Source organism: Phascolarctos cinereus, unplaced genomic scaffold, assembly GCF_003287225.1.
Source record: "Phascolarctos cinereus isolate Bilbo 61053 unplaced genomic scaffold, phaCin_HiC Scaffold_5;HRSCAF=322, whole genome shotgun sequence".
In the NCBI taxonomy this organism is placed as follows: domain Eukaryota; kingdom Metazoa; phylum Chordata; class Mammalia; order Diprotodontia; family Phascolarctidae; genus Phascolarctos; species Phascolarctos cinereus.
In genome coordinates this window covers 118,673,399-118,694,421 of record NW_027555958.1, presented here as the reverse complement: position 1 = coordinate 118,694,421, position 21,023 = coordinate 118,673,399, and the positions used below count along the sequence as shown (strand labels likewise).

Genomic DNA, 21,023 nt, shown 5'->3' with positions numbered 1-21,023 from the left:
AAACTGACTCAGAAGGAGAAAATGATTTGCCTAAGGTCACACAGTAAATATCAAAGGCAGAACTGGGACCAAGGTCTTCCTGGCACCAAGTCCATAATATTTTATCCACTACCCCATGCTATCTCTCCATCCAAAAACTCTTATACAACTCTGGGAGACCCAATGCCAGTTCAAAATTGTCATCATTTATACAGATATACAATATATTTATATGGGCTCAAAAACTTTAGTTATGGTACAAATTTCTTATAAAATTGTGGCTCCAGGCTCTTTTATCAGTTTTAGGCCAAATAATTTCTGCAAATGGCCTACTCTTTTAGGGACCTGGTAGATAACTCAGGTTTTAACTGTCCAATTCTCCCATACTTTGCAGATATCACCAACAGAAGAAGGGAGTTTCATGATCCAATGTACAGTATGAAGAACACTAAGGAGTCAGAAAATTAATACTTTGCCCAAATCAAGAAGAAATAAAAGACTGAAATAACCACTTCTAACACTGGGATCTGCAACAGGAAGAACAAAAAGAAAGCCTAGGTTCATGAGATTTTAGAGCTCATTTAGATTTTAGACCCTATAGAAGTCATCTACTCCAAACCCTTCATTTTACAAATGAGGAAACTGAGGCTCAGAGATATTAAGTAATTTGCTTAAGATCATACAGGTAGCAAGTGGCAAAGCAGAGATTCAAGTCCAGGTTTTCTACTCAATCCTGTGATCCTTCCATTAATACCATACCAACTGAAGTAACAGACTATCGATCTGCAGAAAAGAAATACTGGTCAAATACCATTATAAATAATATATAATATTATATATGTATATTAATACATATATAAATAAAAATAACTGTGTAAGAAAGAATTCCAGGTATTAGGCCACCACCCAATTCATTTCAAGTAACATTCAATGGCACAAAATTCTAGTACAAGATACAATTTGAAGACCTCTTAAAAGTTCAATGTAATGGCATCTGACCTAGAATCACACACCTTAATAAAGGTGTATGTGTATAATAGAAAAAGATTTTTCCCTAGAATTTTAAATGTATGAGTTTATATGTCAAACTAAATTGGAAAAGAGGATTTCATAACTTTCATACAGCACTTTACATTTTAAAGCCCTCTCATAACTGTGTTCTCTAAGGTATCATCTCTGTTCAAAAAGTACCACCAATGGAAAAAAAAATCATTCTTATTATGAAACTGTCTTTCATGGGTATGCTGAAGCTAGCTCAAACCATCTCCTGAGAGAGCTGGTTGTTAAATTTTCAGTGAGAGGGTTTACACCTCAGATATCTGGCCATCACTACTTGATTTATTGTTTTGTTGACTGTCTAGACATAAGAAATAATGTAGAAAATGTTAATAATGCAGATTAATCTTACAACGTATTGTGGGTACATTTTTTGATGATCATGAAACCTGTGCACCCTGATTGTATTTTATTATAAATTCTTTGTGTGGGGGGCAAGAATGTTCTATTTGGTCAATTTAAGATTAAAAAAAGGAAGGAATTTCATTCTTTTAACATAATTTTATTCAGATTCTACCAGGGAGTCTTGTAGAATGTAAGTAAACACTCAGTAAATGTTGATTTGGTCTAGGCCTTAATTAGTGTTGCCAAAGAAGGGCTGCTGATTTTTTATTTAAAATTTCAAATGAAATTTTAGTCTGTTAACAATAGAAGTCATGAGTTAAATCTCATTCCTACTGATGCTGGGGCGTTTTTTGCATTTAAAGACATTACCAAGCTTCCAGAAAGAGAACACCTTCGAGCCAAGACAAGGCATTTGTGCTGCCAAAGGCAAGGTTTAAAAATCGCCATCGCTTGAATGTTACTGTCCACTTCAGAGCTTGAGTCTTGGCTCTAAAATGTGAGCTAGCCTGATCCATCACAAAATAAATACTTGTACTCCAAAGAGCTCAGAATTTTCTGCCATTAAAAATATGGACAGTCCTAAAGAATAAGAATGAAAAAAGTGGCAGCATGGCATAGTGGATGGAGAACCTATCTTGGAGATTGGGTTCCATTATATACTGACTGTGTGAACCTGGGCAAGTCACATAACCTCTTAGTACCCCAGGTGCCACTCTGAAACTATACACTGCAGAGCAGTCACCAATCAGTACTGGCAGAAGAGGTTTCCTCATTGTGAATGAAATCAAGAGATCTGGACCAAAAAAATGTCTTTAAACAACCCTAATCCCGGAAAAGGGAGTTGGGTGATGAGATGTTAAACTAACTGAAAATAGAACATTGCCACAAAATCCCTTTATGAGGGCTCATGAGGGCATAAAGCAAGCATAGCATTAGGAGTAACAGACCACACTTGTATAGTTGACCTGTAAAAATCAGGTCAGTGTTTCTAAGAGAGAGACTCAAAAGAGGAAATCAATTCCTGGTAAGACTCAGAGGAGCTCAAAGGAGCCAAGATAGTCAAAATGCAAGTAGAGGCAGCCTCCACAAAGGAAGAAGCCAGGGCTCTGGGACTGAGGCTGCCTGGGCACATCAAGGGGCAGCTAGGTGGCACTGGACTAGGTGGCATAGGAAGACATCTTCCTGACTTCAAATCTGGCCTCAGACACTTACTAGCTGTGTGACCCTGGGCAAGTCACTTAACCCTGTCTACCTCAGCTTCCTCATCTGTAAGATGAGTTGAAGAAGGAAATGGCAAACCACTACAATATCTTTGCCAAGAAAACCCCAAATGGGGTCATGAAGAGTGAGACAACCCGATTATCTCCTTTTCCCCCCTTGGGCCACCTCATCAAAATCTGAAGCTTTTCGTTCCAAGGGAAGCCTGGGTAAGGGAGTTTGTCCAGTACATGCCTAGATCACCTAACATGGAGACAATTTGCTTCTCTGAGTTCCCTCCTACATCTTTTCACCTTCCTTTCTTTTAAATGTTGACTTTGTCTCTATATACTCTCACTCTCTACATATATATATATATAAAGTATGTATGTGTGTAAATATATATACATACACACACACATTTATATATATACATGCACATATATACACATTATACTTATATATATGCATATATACACATGTGCATACTTGAATATACTTAGCCTTTGCTAGTCTGTGTGTTTATTAGAAATAGTTGTAAAATAATGATTGAATGAAAAAGGCACATCCCCAGAGAAGAGAGATAGCCCATCCTTTCATTTTACAGAAGAAACTAAGGGACAGCTCTAACATAAGTTGTTTGCCAAAATGCTGTCTCTAGCTTGGCTAGAAAATAGAGAGAAAATTAAAGATTCTTTGAATTTTCCCAGATTAGAGAAAGACCATTTATACTAGGACATCCACTGAAGAAATGAGAGAGACCCATCTAAGAAATGAAATCAGTAACAAGGTGAGGAGGGAGTAAATAAGAGTGAACAAACAGCCCTGCAACTATAGAAAGAACTCCACATCAATGCTTTAAAAGAGAAGAAAAAGAATTCCTTACTTTCCACCACATATTTTTATCTCATCAGTTGCCTATCTTGCCTACTCCTATTCTCACCTCAGGCAAAAAATGCTTAAAGATGGTGTGCTGACCCACCTACTCTCATTTCATCCCCTTGATTAATTAACAAAGTTGTAAATCTGGAAACCAGGGGGCTAGGGCTATATACATTCTGGGCCACTACAGCAGAGATTTGCTATCAGGGTGACAGGAGGGAATCAAAACCCTGATCCCGGCCTCATTAGCTCTCACACACTGTTTCCCAACCAGCACAGACTGGCAATTTGATTATCACCTTGGTGTGTCACAACATTCTGGGTTTCCTGTCTTTTGTCTTTTTTTTTTTAACTAAGAGGAGGTGAAGAATGAAGGTGGTGATTATCCAGAAACACCCTTGGGAGGCTAAGGACCACTTCCACAGCTGAGCCTCCAAACCCTTTTCCCAAAAGGTTTCTTCTTTCTCTCTCTTTCCCCTATTCTTACCAGTTTACCTTAGACTGATTGCTGGAATGTGAAAGTTGTCCTAAATTTCTGAGCTGAATATCAGCAAACTCCTCTCCTTTTGATTCAGTGGGAAAACAGCTAAAGTTAAAAATCTATACCAAAGAATTATGAGATACCTCGTGTCTCTGCAGAGGTAAGAAAGGAAGAAGGGAAAAGGAGGGTTGATTGGGGGGGGAGCTGAATGATGCATTCACTGTCAGACACTGTATCAACTGTTACCTGCTATTGTGGTGGTAATTGTTATAAACAGGGAAAGTGCTCCATTCCAAAGGGACCACACTGGGGAGGGAGCAATTGGAGAAATCAATCAGCAAGCATTTATTAAATTTTTGCTAGATGCCATGACCTATGCTAAGTGATGGGGATAGGAAGAGATGCAAAAAACAGTTCCAACTCTCAAGGGGCTTTTTATATGTGTGTGCATGTACATACATATTATGTATGTATATAATACACACATACGTAGTAAATATCTAGCTATATGGATGATCTGTAGGGTAGACAGGAGGTAATTTCAGAGGGGAGAGCATTTCAGGGATGGACACAGCCAGTACAAAGATATGGCAATATGAAATTTGTCCAGGAACTGTAAGAAGTGGAGTAATTGGATGAGAGGGGTTGGAGGGGAGTAAAGTATAGGAAGACTGGAGAGTAGGAAGGGATTATGAAGGGCTTTAAATGGCAGAGAACTTTATATTTAACACTGGGGATAACAGGACGCCACTGGAGTTCACTCAGCACAGTGGTGGCATGGTCAAACCTACTCTTCAGAAAAATTAGTGAGGTCATCAAGGGAAGGATGGATTGGAATAGGAAGAGACTTGAGGCAGGGGGATGACTTACAAAGCTGGAAAAGACATCTTAAGTCATTTACTTCAGCCCCATAATTTTAGAGGTAGAGAAACTGAAGCCCAGGGAGGTTAAAAATGACTGAAAATACTACAAATAATAAGAATAACTAGCATTTATAGCACTCTAATATTTGTGAAGTGCTTTAAATGTTATTTCATTTGATCCTCAACATAATTGTGTGAGGTAGGTACTATCATTATTATTCCCTATTTAAAGATGAGGAAACTGGGACAGAAGTAAAGTTATTTTCCCAAAGTCATACAGGTAACAGAAGGAAGAAAGGAAAGAAAGGAGGGAGGGAATGATGGAAGAAAGGAGGGGGAAAAAAAGGAGGCAAAGAGCAGGGAAGGGAGGAAACAAGCATTTATTAAACACCTACTATGTGCCAACACAGTGCTAAGCATTTTACCAATATTGTCTCATTTGATCTGTACAAACTCTGGGATTTACATGCTATTATTATCCTCATTTAACAGTTGAGGGAACTGAGGTAGACTTGTCCAGGGTCATACAGCTGGGAAGTGTTTAAGACCAAATTTGATCCAGGACCAATGATCTACCCAGCTATCCCTAATGGCAGAACTGGAATTTGAACCAGGCCCACCGACTATAAATATGGCACTCTTTCCTTTATTCTCTGCAGTTTTCAGAGATGCACAGGCTAATTTTAGGAGGGAGACAGCATAAAGGACTAAGAGGAAGAAGGGAATGGAAATAGAGGACAGAATCCCAGTTGAGCCTTGAAGCAAACTATGGTTTTTATGGGGTAAAGGTGATGGAACGTTTAGCATACTACCTGGTACATAGTAAGTGATTAATAAATGCTTGATTGACTGAAGGAGGACATTCCAAGTTGGGGCAATAACAGCCTATGAAGACACATGATGGGAAATGGAATGATAAGTCCACAGAACAGAAAGTAGGGCAATTTGGCTTTGAATACAGGAAAGGAAATAGTGAATTCTATTCTTGCCCCTTCGAGAAGGAAATGGCAAACCACTCCGGTATCTTTGCCAAGAAAACCCCTGGACTTTGTCCATGGGGTCATGCTGAGTTGGATAAGACTGAACAATAACAACAATTCTTGCCCCTTCCTGAATCGCTGTTTAGGCCAGAAATTTAGTTACAGATAAAACTGGGTTCTTCTTTTAGGTCAAAAGTTCTTAAATTTCTGTGTGTGTCATGGACCCATCTGACATTCTCATATGGCCTTTAGAACTTTTCTTTGAATAGTGGCGGATTTTTTAAAACAAACTCATAATTGAAGAAAATGCTAAATTTCAGGTAGAGATTAAAGAAAATAAAGTTGTCATTTTCCCCCCATTCAAGTTCACAGTACACTGACAACTACACAGGTCACTAACCCAGCTTCTGGTGCAGCTCAGCATCTTGCCCACTAATTAGGCCTAGTCCTTATAGCTCTAAATGGCTGCACATTTTAAATCCTGGAGTTAGCCCATCACTGGTAGTATTTCCCCCACTGCTCAGAACTGACTGCCTTTTCCAGTTTCAAGAACTCACACTTCACATCAAATTCCAGCTCCTGGCAGGCTTTAGCTCACCCCATTGGAAGAACTGGAAAGACTAACATTGCATGTGCCTAATTAACATCTCACACCTGCTACTGACCCAGCTGCCAATTATTCACTTCCCAATATTCACAAGTCGATGAGTCAAGTCATTTGGCTTTTGGGTCCTGGTGCCCCCTCGGTAGGGACTGGCCAAAGACCTAATTTATAATATTCCAATACTTTAAATGTAACCAGTAACACACACACAGAAGACTGTGTCTTCCACTCATGGTAGAGAAGGGGCTTGGTTTAAGTGGAGTGGGCCAAGGTAGAGAGAAAAGAAAAGAGAGCTGGTGTGTAGACATGGGAATTATGCAGTTAGAGGTAGGAATTTCACAAGAATCTGGACATCCTTTATCCACTTACCCTTTTTGGGTTCTAAAGAGGGGGTCAGAGACTGAGAAAGGTTGAGAAACACCAAACTAATTGACCACAGACTTTTTTTAAAAAACACTTGCAGCAAAGAATATAATTTCCTCCCTGCATGAATCACAGTGGTGATGTTTTTTACACGATGATTAACTACCATGGCAGATAAAAGTTCACTTTTTAATATAAATGTTTTTGTACAATGTTTATAGTATGCTCTATATGTTAAAGAGTGGTTAATTAAGCCATGTTATAATTTTAATATGTTAATATTCTCTTGACACTCATGTTTCTCTCATTCCTCCCCTTGTCCTCCAAGAAAATGGCCACACATTGTCTTGGATGGAACTTTGTTGTTGACAAAGCTGTTAACTAAAAACGAGGTTTAATAGATATAAATGTTCATCTTTCCCATTAAAAAAGGAGTATCCAGAATGGCTGAACATGACCTTGTAAACAATTTCTGTTCTTCCCCTTCCTCCTTCTATAATAATCCAGCAGACATGACAAATTAGTTTTACAACTCAACATCTCCAGCGAAGGGAAGAAACTAGTAAGTCTGAGCAATTGTGGAGGGAGACTGATGTGCTGGTATCACAACTGGAGATTTGCCTTACATGTTCACGTCTCATGATTTTTTTTTGTTCTTGTCTCCCTCTACCCTTGATAAAAGCTTAAAGTTCACTTATATTTCCAGAGCACAGAAACTTCAATTTGGAAAGGCTCTCAAGGTTATCATCTAGTCTAACCTATATCTGAAAAGAAACTCTTAAAAGTGGTCATGCAGCTTCTATCTGGAGACCTTGAGTGATGGGAAACTCACTGCCTCTCAAGGCAGCCCTGACCTAATAATCCCTAAGGAGGCCCTCCCAAACACTACTGACAACACTGAAATAGTTTAAATGGACAGTAATTACAAAAGCAACTTGTACCACATTAGCGATCCATTTTTTTTAATCACAGTCATAACAAACGAAGGTTTTTCTCTCATCAAGCTACAACTGCCCAATAGCTACTGTTCCTAGTGTTGCTGAACAAATTTAATCCACAAGAAAGCCCATCAAGACAGACCTCAAATCTCTTCTTCTCCAGATCCTTCTTTGTTCCTTCAAGATAAGTGCATCTTTCTCAAGAATAGGTAGTATATTCTCTACATGTGAATGTTCAGGTTGCTGAATTATCATAGGACCCTAGATTCAGGGCTAATTTTACCTTCTCATTTTACAGATGAGGAAACTGAGGCTGAGAGACATTATGTGGCTTATATAGGGTCACAGAGGTATTAAGTAGCACAACCTGAAACTGAACCCAGGTTGTCTGATTCCAAATTCAGTGTTCCCCCTGCCCAAGACAAGTGTCATTAAAGACTAGGAGACCAGTTTAAGAAGCTATTGGAATAATTTGTATATAACTACATCTTTTAAACAGATATAATTATAAATCAGGACTGGTAGGTGGCACTATAGATAGAGTGCTGGGCCTGGAGTCAAACAGACTTATTTTCCTGAGTTCAAATTTGGCCTCAGACACTTACTAGCTGTGTGACCCTGGGCAAGTCATTTAACTGTTTGCCTCAGTTTCCTCATTTGTCAAATGAGCTGGAGAAGGAAATGGCAAACCATGCCAGTATTTTTGCTAAGAAAACCCCCAAAAGAGGCCACAAAGAGTAGGATATGACTGAACAACAGCAGCAAATATACTTTGAAATAACACAAATAAAATTTGCTTCTTTATCTCCCTGAATCTTCTGGGAATCTCTCTTCCCTTTCCCCGCAGAACTCACATTATAGCCTGAGATTCTAAGTCTTCTGCAATTCCCACCACTTTCCCAGTGATGATCTCAGTCCCTATTCCTATTCCTTCTATTTCCTATCTGTGGCATCAGGTTACATGGCAGGTGGTATCGGTAGTGGGAGAGAGAAGAGAAGGAAGAAAAGAAAGAAATTGTTTTGCTGGGCTAGTGAGAAGAGTCCAAGGGCCCAGGTTCAAATTCCACCTCTGTCACATAACTGTGTGTCCTTGGACAAGTCTCTTAACCTCACTGAGCCCCAGTTTCCTCATATACAAAACGAACAGCCTCTAAAGTCCTTTCCAGGACAAAATTCACAAAATTCATAAAATTCAAAATTTCATACAATTCATAAATTCATTAAATACTACCCAGCTACTTTTTTTGTGTGTAGAGAAGGAAAGGCAGATCAATAGCGAAAGCCTGGCCTGTGCAATATGCCAATGATTTTTCCTTGAGTCCTCTGACAGTTCGGCTCCTTTGATAATTTAACTACCATTCTGGGTCTTTCCTCCTGTTGAAGAACAACAGAAGATGTTAAAAAAAAAAGGTATAGGTGGCAATGGATTCAAATACAAAAGATTCTAAAATAGTCTGGATCTAAAGCTCCTTCTACAGAAATGTCAGAAATATCCCTGAAAATCAAGGGCTAATCACTGCCAGGAGGCAGGGAATAACGCCTAGCTCCACTGACATTCCAGCAAACACAAGGGACAACTTTTAGCAGTAGGTTTATATTAAAATACAAACTCTGAATTTGTGGATAACATGGACAAGAATTTCCCAGGAGGAGGCAGCATGGATGGCTTGTGGCCTGACTGTCAGAAGGGACAGATAGATGGACGACAGTGTTGATCAACTGAAGTCTAAAGTGCTGGTCTCAGTAAGTAAGTTAGTAAGTAAGTAAGTAAATAAATAAGTAAATAAGTAAATAAGTAAATAAATAAGTAAATAAGTAAGTAAATAAGTGAATAAATAAGTGAATAAATAAGTGAATAAATAAGTAAATAGGTAAGTAAATAGGTAAATAAATAAGTAAATAAATAAGTGAGTAAATAGGTAAGTAAATAGGTAAATAAATAAGGAAAGAAAGAAAGAAAGAAAGAAAGAAAGAAAGAAAGAAAGAAAAAGAAAGAAAGAAAGAAAGAAAGAAAGACAAGGTCATGTGCTTGCTTCAGAGACCAGAAGACAGAGGGTTCCCATTCTGCATAGGGCCAAGAAAGGAGAGAGACCTTGTCTAGCAGCAATTAGCTAGCACTAATATAACTGAGGGCAGCTAGGTGGCACAGTGGATAGAGAGCAGGGCCTGAGGTCAGGAAGACTCATCCTCCTGAATTCAAATCCTGCCTCAGACACTTACTAGCTATAGGACCCTGGCAAGTCACTTAACCCTGTTTGCCTCAGTTTCCTCATCTGCCAAATGAGCTGGAGAAGGCAATGGCAAACTGCTCTAGTATCTTTGCCAAGAAAACCCCAAATGGGGTTACAAAGATTAGGACATGACTAAACAACAACAATATAAATGAAAGCAGGTGATTGAATCCTTGAGATCACTGCAGAAAAGAAGAGAAAGAGGGTTCCAGTGCAGGGTAGAAAATATCCCAGAGAGCTCTTATTGGGTGGTTCTTTGAGAGTTTCAGGGGAAGAGGCAATAAGGAGAAAAAAGGATGCTTCTGTCAGTTTATGGTCACTGTTCCAACCTTCCTAGCATTATTCCCCTCCCATCCTAGCTTCTATCATCCATGAACAGTTCTCAGCCTAGTCCAAGGCAGCCGTGACCTGTGGCATAGAGCTAGGAAAACCTTACTTAGGGTTAGGGTAGGGTGGGGGTGGGACAAGGGATAATGTGTTCCTGGCATCCCAAGTTGGAAAAATTTCCCATAAAAATAATTTTAGATTCTATACTTCAAACACATTATAGGTTAAATAGTTTTGCTTAGAAATGGGTTTACCATTTATAACATTCTTTCAATGGGCAAATGAAATAAAAATTCTAAAAAATTCTAGAAACAAATTATAAACACTTCTAAGGGACATGAGGGTAAGGTGGTCTCATCGAAACATTTTATTTCCTCAGGGCATAACACAGTACTCTGCACACAGCAGGCTAGGCACTGGATAAATCACTGTTGAATAATTTAGGATACAACCCATTTGTAAATTAGACATCATGAATAAGGAGAAAGTATGATATTTCTTACTATTCACTGAATTCCAGTGAATAAAATGTTTGTTACCATGGCATTTCCTGTCTCTGTGATGATGTTTTCTTAAGCATGTAAATATGGAAAATTTCCATGAAACCAATAATATAGCAGGAATTTCAACATAAAAGCTAAGAAAGGAAATAATGATGAAAGAACTTTAAATGTTGGCAGGGAAAATGTTGGGAAAGAATATAGATGACACTGTAAAATGATACTTGTTCCAAAAAAAGTGAAAGTTGTACCTCTTAAAATTACAACAAAAGTTTGAGAACAGTTAAACAAAACCTTACAAAATCTGACCTGAAATGACCAAAAACTTTAGTATGATAGTTAAATAATATTCACACAGGGGAAAGCAACAGTCTTTTTAAAAAACAGTCCTTATATTTAAAGGATATTCTTGTACAAGCAAGTAAAAAAAAAACCCATTAGTTTTTCTCCAATTTTCTAAAACATGAAGCTCCCAATGAATTCGCTCGAATATAGCCATTCTTCCTCTAAGAATAATACAATGCTTATTTGCACTTTCATAAAATACTTCAAAGTTATAATTAGCATTATATTAATAATGACTGCAGTTTAAATCATAGCCATTATACCACCTTGGCTGGACCTGTTTAGATCTGTAGATTCAAACTTCACGGTCAAGACAGCTGCTATTTTCAAAAAAAAAAAGCACCAAAGAGGGTTATTGTCTCAATTCTACCATTTACTACCTGTGTTACCCTGGGTAAATAATTTTACCTTCTCTGAGCCTCAGTTTCCTCTGAGGAAACTGAACTAGGTAGAAGTCCCCTTCCAGCTTTAACCTAATTATTTATAACACATTTCTAGCATCCCAAGTTAACTCTAAGAACAATTTCCCACATAAACACTGTTAGATTCTATATTCCAAACACATTATGGGTTGAATAATAGGGCTACAATGCTAATGGGTACAGTTTCTTTGTGTTTAGCTATAATAACCATCAATCAGTATTTAGAAGAACATAAGCAGTAAAAATAATTTTATTAAGACTATGTTTCCAATTAGTTCTGGAGTTAAGCTTCCAGAGAGTATAAAGCAGGAACTTTAAAAAAAAATCACCTACTACTGCAATAAGACTAAACATAGCAAAGAAGTCTTTCCTTGTTTTGCAGTGTTTTGGTTACTTCTTTACTAATTTACAAATTGTGTACTCCAAATAAAAGTTAGGGGTTTTTTTAAGGTTTATGTAACTTACATAGCTAGCAATAATGCATGACATGTATGTTCAGTTATGCAGGCCAGTATTCTAACAAATACCAGAACCAGAAAGACCTAGTTTTATTTAGTCTGTCTTTCCTAACATGAAGTTCTTTCCCTTATTTTTCAACTATTGAGACATCAGCCATGGCTGAATTCCAACACTGACATAAGCACCCTTCAGGTGTTTTGAAGAGGCTGAATGGAAAAACAGGCCTGAAAAGAAGACAAGAATATAAAGCCTTTTATGTAAGCACATACACTAGATGCTTATTGCATTGAAATTGCTTCAATCAGATTTTAACCCAGTTATATTAATGCAAACATATGGTTTGACGTGCTCGACAGTGTAATGATGTTCAAAGGGCCACAGGAAGTTAATTGCATATACACATTCCTGAAAATATTCTATTTCAGTTTATCTGTCAAGAGACGGCAAATTGCTTCAATCGCTAAACAAATTCCCCAACTCTCAAACTATTGTAGCAGGTGTTAGAACAGTACAATAAAATTATATTTGGAAGGGATTTTGCTAGCAACTCCTTTAATTACCTATGGCTCAATATGATCTCATGTGGGCGCTCAAGAAAGTTATCAACGTTTTAAACAATGCGTAAATTGACAAATATTCCAGCACACATCGTTTGACAAAACACTGAGTCCTTTCACTCCAACAATGTAACAAAGACAATAGAGAACTTTAGTGTTTGTTACAATGTCATTACTGCCCTAGAGAACAAACTTGAAAAATGCAAGGAAGTGGGGTGCCTGAAATACAGTCATTAAAACTTATGGTAAAATAAGACTGGGCGGAAAAAATCAGTCTTTAAATACAAGTGCATGTAGTCTGTGCTGTCTGTGAAGCCTGTTCTATCTAGTACTCAGAAACTAAATGAGCCACCCAAAAATCTAGTGAGGAAAAAGGGCGGCGAGAGGAGGAACCGTCAACTGAAAGTACCAAACAGGCACCCTTAGAAATAGTGAGATCAACACTAAAGATGGGGACAGAGGTGAGTGGAGAAGACTAAATATGAACCCCAAGGAGAAGAAAGGTTGGTATAAGGCATGTGCTCACCCTAGACTTCAGGACGCTAGAGTCCCTGGGAAAAGAGGAAAAGAGGACTCCCTCTCTCACATTCCCAGGGAAAGGAGAAACATTCCCTCTCAAGTGATGCCCCACACTCAATATGTTAATACCCCAATAGGCACTCTCTCCGTGAGGGATAAGGACCAGAAAAGGGGAGCTGCTCAAGCCAAGAAAAAAAAAAGCGGGGGAGGGGAGGCTAGGGAAAAGCACCCATAGAAGGAGGAAGAAGAGCAGCAGGAAAGGCTCCCATCTCGCCTACCTGCATTGTAGAAGCGATCCAACACCGCGGTCTCCCCGAAGTCCAGTTTGCCAAAATGCAGGGTCTCCAGCGCAGCGCCCACCGCCTCGCACGCCTCCCGCAGGCACTGCAGGGCCTCGCTCTCTGCCACTACCAGCTGCCCCTGGCTCGCTTCGTTAATCACATATGCCACGGTGGTTCTCCGGCTGCTGCCGCCAGCGCCAGTCGAGTTGCCCCGACTTCGAGGGGCGCTCGGGGCCCCGCTCGCAACCGCAGCAGCCGAGATGCCCCCAGGGCAGGCGGCAGAGGTGCCGCTGCTCTCCACATTGCAGAAGCTGCCAGAGAGCGGGGGCGGTGGTGGGAGCTGACTCCCCTCGCCTGGAACAGCAGCCGCCGCTCCTCCCCTCCGGCTGCTGCCGCCCTCCTGGAAGGTGCAGAAGCCCGGGGGGCTGAACCGGGGCACGGGGAAAGTAATGCCCTCGCTATCCTCCGCACTCATCTCTTCCAGGGGTTCTCCGGCAGCGGCGGTGGAGTCCACCGCCCAGCAGCCCCGTCTCGCCAACCAGAGCTCGGGGCTGCTCCGCGCCCGCCGGGCTAGGCAGCTGCCATCTCGCGCTGAGCTCTCACCGCCGCCACCGCCGCCGCCACCGCCGCCGCCACCGCGGCGCCGCCTCTTCTCCGGCGCTCTTTCTCCCGGAGGGACGCCGCTAGCCGGCAGCGCGTCTCCCCTCCTGGGCGCCTCCGTGGCCGTGTTTCTCGCTCGATGCAAGGCTCGGAGTAGAAGGGGCAAGGATGAGCTGTTGGGCGGGAAGGAAAAAAGCGCTTCCTCCCTGTTTAGGGCTGGCCGGGATCTTAGCAGACCTGTGCCGCGAGGCTGCCAAGCGGTGCTAAGCTCCGGAGATTCCGCGCGCCACTGACACCATAACGCAACACCAGCTGCTCTCGCAGCGGGCGCTCTCCTCTCTACGGCGCGCTCTCTGGGGACCGCCGGGGTTTCCTCTTCCTCAAGTAGAACCACCTGGCTGGCACCTTACCGACGGGGATCGCCGAGCGTTGTACACGCACACCAGAAGCCGCAGCCGAGAGGATCCGCCTCCCTAGTCAACTGCAGCTTCCTCCTCCTCCCCTTCCCTCTTCTCTCTTCCGATCCTTGTGGCCGCCTAGTCTAAGCGCCAGCCCGCGGGGCTGAAGGCGTGCGATTTCTTCCAGCCGTTTGTCCCCTCTGCTAACTGCCTTCTTCCCGCCCCTTTGCTGGAGCCTGGAGAGTCTGGGACCAGCCCCCGGGGGCGGGCGCTGCTGTGAAGCCCTAAACTGAGGTGAAAGCGACCGTGCTACCACTGCTACCGGTCATCAGCGGCTCCCGAGGTCCGTCTGAAGGACTGGTGCTCAGCTAGAGGTTGTATATTCCCTGTGTTTTACACTATCCGGCTGCCTACCTCAGAAGAGGCTTATTATTCGAGCCCTCAGTTACTTCAGACTGCGGGGGGCTCGTACAAAAAGTCTCTTTTGCCATTGCTAAAGTCGTTTTTTTGCTGCGGTTGGTGTCTGTTGAGATGGTCCCCGCGGCCATAGCGCCCTCATCCGGCTCTGGTTTAGCTCTCCTCTTCTGTTTAAGCTGTGACTGCCTGGCTTGAGAACTCGTGGGTTGCGCAACTATGGCCCTGATTTCAAAGAGAGCTAAGCTCCTAGGCGGTGGAGGGCCTTCTCCAGCCCCGAGGTTTGTGCGCAACGCATCTGAGCTTATGACTCTGGGAGTAGCGTGCGAAAGATCTGAGGTCGGTCTGGGGACTTTCCTACCAATGAGGGGAGGGGAATAAACATTTATTAAGAGCCCACCATGTGTCAGACACTGTGCCAAGTGCTTTACAAATGATCCTCACAACAACCCTGCAAAGTAAATGCCATTATTATCCCCATCTTATAGTTGAGGAAACTGAGGCAGAGATAAAAGACATGCAAGGCAATCAATTACATTAAAATTATTAGTGTGTGTGTGTGTGTGTGTGTGTGTGTGTTGAGTTCACAGACTCCAGGTTAAGATGAATTCCAAAGTCGTTTCCAGCTCACACATTCAATGGCTGTGCTGCCTCTATCCTAATTTCAACTGAGGGCTGTGATTTTTCCATAAAGGCCAGGCACCCGTTGGTCTGAAGATCCCCAGTTCCCCAAGGAATCCTAAGACAGGGAATACTGTCAGCACTCAAGCTAAGACTTAACCTGCGCTTGTTGACACTCTAGCTCCAAAGAGTGACTGGTACCTGCTTTTAGGCTGTAATTTATCCGGGAGTTTAGCCTAGTAACAGAGCTAATCCCCCCCAGAGAACATTTATAACGTATCCATTGACCCTGGGAAAGGCAGTGGAGGGCCACTTACCTGGTCCCCTATCCGTGGTCCAGTTTGTCACAGAATCTGAAGTCAGAGGTTCTAGGTTCAAATACCATCTCTGCTTCTTACTACTATCTTTGTGCTCTTGATTAAGCTGCTTCCCCTCTCTCCAACTCATTAGTAAAATTAGGGGGGTTTATACTAATTGATTGAAAAGTTCCTTTCGTACACCTAGGCTGTGAGGGGTGGGGTATGTCTTTTAAAGCAATAGCTCACAAGCCTCCACCATTATAATTTCTCCCATGACTATCAGTTTGGTCAGTTGTTTTTCAGTTGTATCTGATTCCTCAGTGACTCCATTTGGGGTTTTCTTAGTAAAGATACTGGAGTGGTTTACCATTTCCTTCTCCAACTCAGTTGTCAAATGAGGAAACTGAGGAACAAGAAAGTGACTTGCCCAGGGTCACACAACTAGTGTCTGAGGCCAGATTTGAACTCAGGAAGGTGAGCTTTCCTGACTTCAGGACCAGCATTGTATCCATTGTGCCATCCATTTTAGACTTTTAGAAAGGAGTATTGAGCAACTAGGTGTTTCACTGTGCCAGGCCTAGAATCAGGAAGATATGAGTTCAAATTTAGCCTCAGACATTTACTAGCTATGTAACCCTGGGTAAGTCCTTTGACCGTTTAAGACAATGGCAGAAAATGGAGAGGAAAATGGCAAAGCACTCTAGTGGAAAACCTCAAATGGGATCATGAAGTGCTGGAGACAACTGAAACGACTCAGCAGCAACAGTTTTACTAAAGCAGTAAGAAGAGTTGGTTAAAAAAAAATTCCCCTGAAAGATCTAGGATAAATTCTCCTGCCAATTTGAGGGGGGGTAGGTCCTTGTCTCCCCCACCCCCTCTGTGGGAGTGCTCATGAAGTTTCCATCCCATTAGACATGAGTAGTAATAGCTTTCTCCTGGACTCCTTTTAGTCTTTGCATAAGGCAGTCAGGTTAAGTGACTTGCCCAGGGTCACACAGCTAGTAAGTGTCAAGTGTCAAGACAGAATTTGAACTCAGGTCCTCCTGACTCCAGGGCTGGTGCTCTATCCACTGTGCCACCTAGCTGCCCTGACTCCTTGAAGTCTTGAAACAGCATTTCCTCCCTATGTCTAGTTTGTTTGTGGCTCCTGATGCAGACTGCAGCCAGCTTTTGGAAGGCCTCTACTAGGATGCTCATGTGAAGTTCCGAATCCTCTGGATCCTTCAAGCCCCCAAGGTCCTTCTTCAACCAGAAAGGGTGGGAGGGAAGAGTTTGAGTCTGAACCTAAAGTTCTTCTCAGGGGTGTGGCTAGAAGAGCTCTAACCATTAAGCTGCCAGATGTCCCAGTGTTTGAGTCCCAAATCTGTCTTATCCTATACAAGGCCCACAGGGCATAACCAAGTCTCTTCAACCAATCTAAATATACTTCTCTTGCAAACCACTGCATTTCATTCAGTGATTTTCAAGGACTTCTAAACTGATCAAGGACTTTTCATACCTAGTCTACAGTCTTTCATTGATTGATCCACAAAAAATGACAAGGCCTTCCTTGTCCACACCTAGTTCAGACCTCTGATTCATTGGTTCAATAAAAGTTTTATCACATCACATAGGTATGGGGTGGATAGTATCTTGTCTGTAACTTAAAGTGGAGTGAGGTGACTGATCTGGTTTGATGCTTGTATAGTCTACTGGTTCTAGGTTGGGGCTAGGGTCCTAGGGGCCCAAAGGGGTCACTCTACTCTGTGTTCAGTTGGGTACCAAGTGATAGCACTGGCACTGGATGGGAGGGGGTCTGGATCCCTTTTCCACTAAAGAGCTCTCATACTATGAACCGTCAGTCCATAATTTATAAAATCTGATAGCCTCATGCCACAATAAAGCAAGCATTCTAAGCCTGCTTAAAGGTAAAATGAAAAAAATTATGAGCAAGTATGCTCTGGGCAAACTATTAGTCCATAACATTTTAGGGACATATAAATCTACATATCTCTCAGCTTCATTACACATAATGGATATAGTATTATAAAAGATATTAGTGAATAAGCATTCAAACAAGAAAAATTTATTAAAAACTGGTCTGACTTATAAAGACACAGTGACTACTGTAGAGCTGCAGTTTAAAACGAGGAAAAAAAATCCTGGTACCCAATAAAAGAAGCCCTTGGTGTAGAATCTTTCCATTGGGTCTAAATATATATGAAAAGGCCCAAAATTGTCCTAGATGACAGCCCACATCTAGCACAGGTGCTGGGGCAACTACCTCAATTATCTGCACTAGCAAGTCAGGTGTGACTACTAGGCCGCCCCTTGGGGTTCTAAAGATGGCCTCGAGGATTTGGGGGAGGGAGGTCAATCATGAGCCCCCATCATGTGCTACCTCCCAAGATTATCAGTCAATATCAGTTAGCCAGACTTAATTAGATTTTAGAAAAGAATATTCTGCTAAGGTAGTATAATAACAGTTGAATGAAAAGTTCCCCCTAAAGATCTCTAACTTACTCCCACATAGGTCACATTCCTGACTGATTACCTCAAGGTGTCCTCTGGCAAAGGTATCAAGGTGGGTATAGCATCATGTTACTTTAAAGTGGGGTAGGGTGATTTAATCAATTGCCTCATTCACCACCACCCCCATCCTTACACATACATTACCAAAAATAACATATAAACACAAGGAAGGCCACCCAGAAAAAGTTTCCTCCCTTCCCCAATCCAGCTGCACTGCTTCACCATGAAGTTCTCACTCGCTCTCCTCTGTCTCTCTCTCTCTCTCTCACTCTCTCAGCTCTTTCTATCTCTCTCCTTTCTCCTCTCTATCAGCCTTGAGTACCTGTTTTTCACTACTCTATCAGCAACATGCATATAAACCTCAGAATGTAGGAGAGATTGGTGCAGTCTTAAGGAATGGGGGGAGATCATGGAGGGTTTCCAGAAAGGCAAGCCCTGTGGAGCTGTCGGTGATTGTAATGGATGCTTGCCTAGAGCAAGATGGAAAGGCTTATGTTCATTAGTGCGGTAATAATATGACTCCTCCAAGGTCTATCCCATCATATGTTACGTTCTTACCAGGGGCCATCCATGTCTCCTCTAGAGAGCCCAGCATGGAGAACCATAAGTCTAGTGCAGTGGGTTGTATTTCTTGAACTCTAAGCTGCAAATCTCTTGATGGGGCAGAATAAATAGCTAGTTGTTCATGAGTCATCGTTCTAAATTGTGATTGTACTATGCACCTTTACCACTGCCCCTGGATGCCCTTTTTATCACATTTTTTTCTCTCCAGTGAAGTGCATGATAAGCTTGCATGCTTTTCTAAGTCAGTTCAGTTGGCATACTACCTCTTCTTTCCAAGGCGTTTTCCTTCCTCTTTCTTGTCTCAACTACCCAGTAAAGCTAAGAGCAATTCTAATAAATGCCCTTGCCTCTTACCCCTACTCCAGTTCCTAGTCACCTCTCTATTGGTTTCTAGAGTAGCCGAAGATGCTACTAAGATGTCAACTTAAAATTCTTCCCAAATACGGATTTTTCCTCATCTTATGTGTTGAGGACCCTAAAATGACCAGCACCTTGAACTTATCAACTTGAGTCTCACTCCTAATCTTCATTAGATCCTTGGACTTACTAAATGTCCTTCCTAGGTTTCCCTGGAGTGTGTATTCATATACAACAGCAGAATCTTTTTTTTTCCACTTTTGGAGAGGTGGAAGAGAGGAAGGGAAGGAAGAAAGGAGGGAAGAAGGAAAGAAAGAATTGAGGGAAGGAGGAAGGAAAGAATGAGGGAGGGGGGAAGAAAGGATTTATTAAGTATTAGGGCTGCTGTGCTAAGCAATTTATAAATACTTCATGGTATTATTATTATTATTATTATCATCCTTTTACAGGTGTGAAAACTAAAGCAGACAGAAGTTAAGTAATCATACAACTAGTAAATGTTTAAGGCTAGATTCGAACACAGGTCTTCCTGATTCTAAGACCAGCACTATATCCACAATACCATACAGCTACCTCTATAGTTGCCTCTACAAGTTATGAGACTTCCTTTGAGAGTCAGAGGTAGGATATGAACCCTGGTCTTTCTGATTCCAGGTCCAGTATTTTATCTGTCATGTTGCTTTTCTAGGTGTTCACTTGACTGTATCTTCATTTCAGCCAAAGCCACCAAATTCCTAGGCTTGGAATGCCTTCACTAAATAGCCCTTTAAGGCTCTTTCCAAGGCTTTTTTGGAGATTTTCATCAGAAATACCTTCTCATTATTTTATGTGGTGTCATTGAGGTATTCTATCACTGAAGTTCTCCTTTGGAGGTATATAGGTATATATTTAATATATATGTATCGCCAAAGAAAATATATGCATATGTGTATACATACACGTATATGGATACATATATATATATATATATATATACACATATACACATGTGTGTTTATATATATCCTTGGTAATTCGGGGCATCTCAAATATATACATACATATGTACATGTGTATTTTTTTTTAATTTTTTTTTTAGCCAATTGGGGTTAAGTGATGTACATGTGTATTTAAACACATACATATACACACACACAAACACACACCCCTAAGGGACTTTGCTTTAATACTGTGAAGTTACTTGTGAGGGTGGAGATGGGGGCAATCCACCTCTATTACAGAAACAATCCAATCCACAGAGCCATCGACATATGATATGCCATTAACAAAGGTTCCCTTAGCCAAGTCTTCCAACACATATTCATAGCTGAGTCCTTATATACCAGCTTACGCTAACCTAAGAAAGAGAGTGCATGCACACATACACTCTACCTTTGGAATGCCATTCAGAATACAGGAATGGGCTCAGGAAACAGGAATGTTGCTGTGGCTAGAACACTGTGTTACATGCAAGGGGAACTCATATTGTACCATAAACCAAGCATTCACCTCTTACAGTTCTCTTCTCATAATTTCTCACCCCACTCCTGGATAAACCCAGGATGTGAAGAAGAGGGCCAGGTGTGATCCATGAAGTGTTGGTGTTACTGTCAAGGTCTCACAACCACTGACACAGGCACACACAAAGGAATAGAGAAGGCATTGGGTTTTCTGTCTTTCTTTGTATCCCTAGTGCTTAGCACAGTGCCTCGCACATAGAAGGCACTTAATAAATGCTAGTTGACTGACTAAGGGCCTGTGAAAAGGCATTAAAAGGGAGGAATCAGAAGTAAGAGAAAGATAAAAGGAATGTAAAAAGGGAGAATGAACAGAATTTATCAACAGATTGAATTTGGAAAATGAATAAGTAGGAAGAATCAAAGATAACTCCATGCATTTGAGGCCTGGGCAACTTAGGAAATAGTGACATCAATGGAAAAGATATCAGAAG

General features: G+C 41.4%; 1 protein-coding gene across 1 annotated transcript in view; it reads right to left on the bottom strand.

Annotated features, from left to right (window-relative positions):
• The window catches only part of MAP3K5 (mitogen-activated protein kinase kinase kinase 5), a 283,087-nt gene extending 268,754 nt beyond the window's left edge, over positions 1–14,333 (bottom strand). The window contains exon 1 of the mRNA XM_020987151.2: positions 13,327–14,333. Within this exon, the coding sequence (XP_020842810.1) occupies positions 13,327–13,804 (478 nt within the window). The 5' untranslated portion in view covers positions 13,805–14,333. The remainder of the gene's footprint in view (positions 1–13,326) is intronic.
• Between the last annotated feature and the right edge of the window lie 6,690 nt (positions 14,334–21,023).